This window comes from Portunus trituberculatus, chromosome 27 (assembly GCF_017591435.1).
Source record: "Portunus trituberculatus isolate SZX2019 chromosome 27, ASM1759143v1, whole genome shotgun sequence".
Lineage (NCBI taxonomy): Eukaryota > Metazoa > Arthropoda > Malacostraca > Decapoda > Portunidae > Portunus > Portunus trituberculatus.
Genome location: NC_059281.1, coordinates 2,458,007 through 2,463,813, shown reverse-complemented (window position 1 = coordinate 2,463,813; position 5,807 = coordinate 2,458,007). Strand labels below are relative to the sequence as shown.

At 40.6% G+C, this 5,807-nt stretch overlaps 1 protein-coding gene across 1 annotated transcript in view; it reads right to left on the bottom strand.

Annotated features, from left to right (window-relative positions):
- The window catches only part of LOC123509841 (ninjurin-1-like), a 21,506-nt gene extending 16,593 nt beyond the window's left edge, over positions 1 to 4,913 (bottom strand). The window contains exons 1-3 of the mRNA XM_045264418.1: positions 4,424 to 4,913; positions 2,775 to 2,871; positions 2,227 to 2,338 (exon numbers count right to left, since the gene is read on the bottom strand). Of these exons, the coding sequence (XP_045120353.1) occupies positions 2,227 to 2,338; positions 2,775 to 2,818 (156 nt within the window). The 5' untranslated portion in view covers positions 2,819 to 2,871; positions 4,424 to 4,913. The remainder of the gene's footprint in view (positions 1 to 2,226; positions 2,339 to 2,774; positions 2,872 to 4,423) is intronic.
- Between the last annotated feature and the right edge of the window lie 894 nt (positions 4,914 to 5,807).

The window sequence follows — 5,807 nt, the reverse complement described above, 5'->3', positions numbered from 1 at the left end:
CAACTTGCTTAGTCGAGAAGCAAAGACTCTAATAACAACTAGACAATGAAACGCCCTCCATTCCTCCACCACCACCTCCTGTCCTGTCACGAGCCGTCCGTCCTGTTCCCCCACCACCGTCACGTACCCCTCTCTCCCTCCACCGTCTCCGCCCCCAGCTAAATCCGGCACCAGATGTATACAAGCACACTGCATCCACCACCACCAACTGCACCACTATCATTGTCTTCACCACCAGTACCATCACAAAATTAAATAGGGGTAATAATAAAAGTGTGATATAACACACACACACACACACACACACACACACACACACACACACACACACACACACACACACACACACACACACACACACAAGAGAAATTGGATAAGTGTAGATATAGATACGGGGCCACACGAGTATAAAGCCCTGGCCTTGTAAAACTACAACTAGGTAAATACAACTAGGTAAATACACACACACACACACACACACACACACACACACACACACACACACACACACGGCCCGGTAGCTCAGTGGTTAGAGCGCTGGCTTCACAAGCCAGATGACCGGGGTTCGATTCCCCGGCCGGGTGGAGATATTTGGGTGTGTCTCCTTTCACGTGTAGCCCCTGTTCACCTAGCAGTGAGTAGGTACGGGATGTAAATCGAGGAGTTGTGACCTTGTTGTCCCGGTGTGTGGTGTGTGCCTGGTCTCAGACCTATCCCAAGATCGGAAATAATGAGCTCTGAGCTCGTTCCGTAGGGTAACGTCTGACTGTGTCGTCAGAGACTGCAGCAGATCAAACACACACACACACACACACACACACACACATACGGCCCGGTAGCTCAGTGGTTAGAGCGCTGGCTTCACAAGCCAGATAACCGGGGTTCGATTCCCCGGCCGGGTGGAGATATTTGGGTGTATCTCCTTTCACGTGTAGCCCCTGTTCACCTAGCAGTGAGTAGGTACGGGATGTAATTCGAGGAGTTGTGACCTTGTTGTCCCGGTGTGTGGTGTGTGCCTGGTCTCAGGCCTATCCGAAGATCGGAAACAATGAGCTCTGAGCTCGTTCCGTAGGGTAACGTCTGGCTGTCTCGTCAGAGACTGCAGCAGATCAAACAGTGAATTACACATACACACACACAACACACACACACGACATGCCAGAGGAAATGAACAGCTACATAAATCTGTTTGCGGACGATGCGAAACTGTGCAGAGTCATAAAACAAAAAGGATTGTGAAATACTGCAGGAAGACTTAAACAAGATCTGGAAATGGAGTAAAAAATGGGAGATGGAATTCAATGTGGACAAAAGCCATGTCATGGAAATGGGAAAAAGTGAAAGACGACCAGTGGGAATCTATAAGATGGAGGATGGAGTAGAACTAGAAAAAGTAAAAAAAAAAAAGGAAAAGGGCTTGGGAGTGACGATGGAAGAAAACAATCAACCGGTAAGCCATATTAATAGAATTTTCAGAGAGACATATGATTTGTTAAGGAATATTGGATGAACATTTCACTATATGGACAAAGAAATGATGATGAAATTGATAAGTACTAAAATAAGACCCAGATTGGAATATGCAGGAGTTGTGTGGACGCCCCATAAAAAGAAACACATAAAGAAATTGGAGAGACTACAAAAAAATGGCTACAAGAATGGTTCCAGAATTTAAAGGGATGACATATGAGGAAAGACTAAAAGCTATAGATCTACCAACCCTGGAACAGAGAAAAGAGAGAGGGGATCTGATACAAGTTTATAAATAGATTAACGGAATGGATCAAGTGGATAATGAGAAACTAATCCTGAGAGAAGAATATGACATTAGAAGCACAAGATCGCATAATAAGAAACTGAGGAAGGGAAGCTGTCTGAGAGATGTTAAAAATTTTGTTTCCCGCAAAGATGTGTTGAGACTTGGAACAGTTTGAGTGAGGAAGTGGTGTCAGCAACGAGTGTGTATAGTTTTAAAGAAAAAAATTGGATAAGTGTAGATATGGAGACGGGGCCACACGAGCATAAAGCCCAGGCCCTGTAAACTAGAACTAGGTAAATAAACTAGGTAAATACACACACACACACACACACACACACACACACACACACACACACACACACACACACACACACACACACACACACACACACACACACACACACACACACACAGTAGTTGAATGACAATGAAATAGTAATTAAAAAGCATTTTATACACACACTCACCTGCAGTATAAGGCTGAGAATAATGCCTGACAAAATGAGATAGAAGACTGTACTTTCTCTGTCTCCGTAGTAAATCACGTTTCTGAGCTGGTTAGCGTTAGCCGACAGCAAACTGGAAGGGAAGATGATAATGCAAAGCCGTTAGAACTTGTTAAAAAAAAAAAAACCCATCAGCCTGTCCCCGTTCCCCTTGTCCTCTCTCTCTCTCTCTCTCTCTCTCTCTCTCTCTCTCTCTCTCTCTTTATACCATATTTCAATCAGTGTTATCATCATCGTTACTATAATCATCATCATGTAAAAACATATAGAAATTACGGAAAAAAATGAAAAGGTGATGAGAGAGAGAGAGAGAGAGAGAGAGAGAGAGAGAGAGAGAGAGAGAGAGAGAGTTAATAGTGGAGAACGGTACAAGAAATAAAAATTGGAAGAGAGAGAGAGAGAGAGAGAGAGAGAGAGAGAGAGAGAGAGAGAGAGAGAGAGAGAGAGAGAGAGAGAGTGTGTGTGTGTGTGTGTGTGTGTGTGTGTTGTTAGCGGTGGAATGCTCTCACCTTATATCAAGGAAGCCCTTCGCGATGGTCATGTTCCGTTTCATAATATTGAGGTCCACGCGCTCACCTCCGTCTCCACCACCACCACTGCTCGCCGCTGCAATTCCGTAGAGAGAGAGAGAGAGAGAGAGAGAGAGAGAGAGAGAGAGAGAGAGAGAGAGATAATCAGTGGGTGTTAGTGGTGAATTAATGGTGTTATATATTCAAAATTAGATAAGTTTGTGTATGGAAATTTTCTACGGCAGCGTGTCCTTTGATTCTCCATATATGTTCCTCGTCTATCTTTTACTTAGCAAATAAAAAAAACAAAGTAAGCTGCAAGAAGCTATCCGACTTACACGCGGCGCAACGCCTGTACGCAACATATCGATCTATTTCTATCTATTACTCCCATCCATGAAGTTGTTTTATCTTCTTTTATAGGTGGTTAATGGCTCATTACTGAGTCCATTGCATTCATCTACTACTCAGAGAACCAATATCTTCCTATTCATCTATCTATTTATCTATCTATTTATTCATCTAACTTTCTTAAGGTTGAACCCATGCGGAAAAGATTGGATGGGGAAAATGAACAAAGAAAAGGTAAAAAAAAAAAAAAAAAAAAAAAAATATATATATATATATATATATATATATATATATATATATATATATATATATATATATATATTACGTGTGTACAGTGTTGTAAAAGTTAAATGGATCATGTAAATCATTTGTTCATTTATTTTTATTTTTCGTACTTTCATAGCATCCATTTTCATATTCGAAAGAAAAAAAAAAGAAAAGAAAAAATAGACACCAATCCCAGCTTGAATCCGGCCGCGCCTACCCCTCAAGTATCCTGTCTTGTTCTACGACAGGGGTTCTCAACCTTTTACCCGTTAAGAACCCTTTGAGTTATAAGACCATCTACTGGAACCCCCAGTTATTTGACATCGAACAGAATTAAAATTTAGTGACTGACACTAACTCAATAGGCAAAGGTATTCTGCAAAGAATATATCATTAAATCAGCCATCTAAGTACCCTTGGAAATCTCCTTGTGAACCCCTGGGGGTTCGCGAACCCCAGATTGAGAACCCCTGTTCTACGATAACCTTTCATTTTCCGGGTGTCAAAGCGCGAGGTACACTCCCTTTCCTTCACCACTCTTGAAACAACGGAAACCAGATGAACAAGGAGATATCACCATAAAATTACAAAAATAAATAAATAAATAATGTTAATGATTATATATATATATATATATATATATATATATATATATATATATATATATATATATATATAAACAAGCAAGGTATTGCACAAGAGTTCTAAGAAATCGAGAGAACGAGAAATAAGTGTTAAACAATAATTCACACTAAAACGAAAATACTTGACTAGAGGAAATGCTGATAACAGGATATCTGTGTAAACACGGAAAAATATAGAAAACATGTAGAAAAAAAAAGTTGGAAATTTATCTAATATTTATATCTATCTAGCGGGTTCGTCTCTCGGCCTACCTACCTATCTATCTATCATATCTACACATCCGTCTATTCATCTAACTATATATTTATCCTTCCATATCCATCTACCTACTATCTATCTGTCTGTATCATATTCCTTTATACATACATACATACATACATACATACCTGTGCGCGGCTGAGCAGTGGTGAAGGTGTTGTATCTCCTGTGCGTGGCCAGCCTGATGTACACACACACACACGCACACACGTACCTCTTAGTGACCTTTCTCCAAAATGCTTAACTCACGCACTTCATATGACTCTCTCTCTCTCTCTCTCTCTCTCTCTCTCTCTCTCTCTCTCTCTCTCTCTGTTATTTTTTTCATTCGATTATTCTCTCATTTTCTTCTCCACTTGCTAGTATATTTTCACTTTCTATATATGCACCACTTTCTCTTCGTTTCTACCTTCTTTTTCCACTATTCTCTCTATGTCTAACTTTATCTTTAGTATCAACTTTTCTTTTTGTTCTTTTCTTCACTTTCACTCTCCTGTTCGCTTTATTCCCTCTATTATGCTCTTTCTCCCTGTCTGTTTATCCTTTGTCGGCGGGAGAGAGAGAGAGAGAGAGACGAAGTGAGTGGACGAGAGTCAACACAAGAGTGAGTCAGTGAGTCTATTGCCACAGGCCCACGGCGCCGCGCCGCCCCCCCACGTGTCTGTGTGTGTGTGTGTGTGTGTAGAGAGAGAGAGAGAGAGAGAGAGAGAGAGAGAGAGAGAGAGAGCATTGTGGCATAAGCGGTGTAAAGGGTATCCCCACACTTAATAATGTAACACTTGTCTCAAAATTATATACTACCAATTAGGTTTATCGTGATATACGTACGCATACCTACTTCTATAAAATGTTCATGTCACGTTATTTGATTTGAGAGAATATATCCTTCATCGTTTAGAACTACATTGTAGGCACTTTCAGCAATTTCTTATGTTAAGAAACTTAAGATTCCATTTAACTTGCCCATGGCCTCACCCTAAAATTATACTAATCTAAGGTCAGTCAAGGCTGGCCAGCAGAGCTAGGTCCTTCACGCAGTCCCTACATTTCATTACTTTGCCAATAAACTATATACTAGTTAAAAACTGTTATAAATTAATATATCTATATAGAAATAAACTTACTTCTTAAGAATCTTGGTAATTTAAGAGGAGCAAATTCCTATTTATAAACTCTGACGCTGGCCGTTGTGGAAGTTAGGATCAAGGTAAAGAGAAGGAGTAAGGTAGTTTCACCTCCCCCCACCCGCGCACATTCCGTGACGTCAACGCTTATCAGAGAGAGAGAGAGAGAGAGAGAGAGAGAGAGAGAGAGAGAGAGAGAGAGAGAGAGAGAGAAAATGGGAGGGAAAAAACGGTAGTTTAACAGAAAACCATCTGCGTATTTGGTAAACTTATACTTTTGTATTATGATTGGTCACAGATCACTTACTCAACACACTATCTGTGTATAGGCTAATCCATAATTCATCAGTTTGTGGGACGTGACTGGAGGAAAATTACTAAGTATATG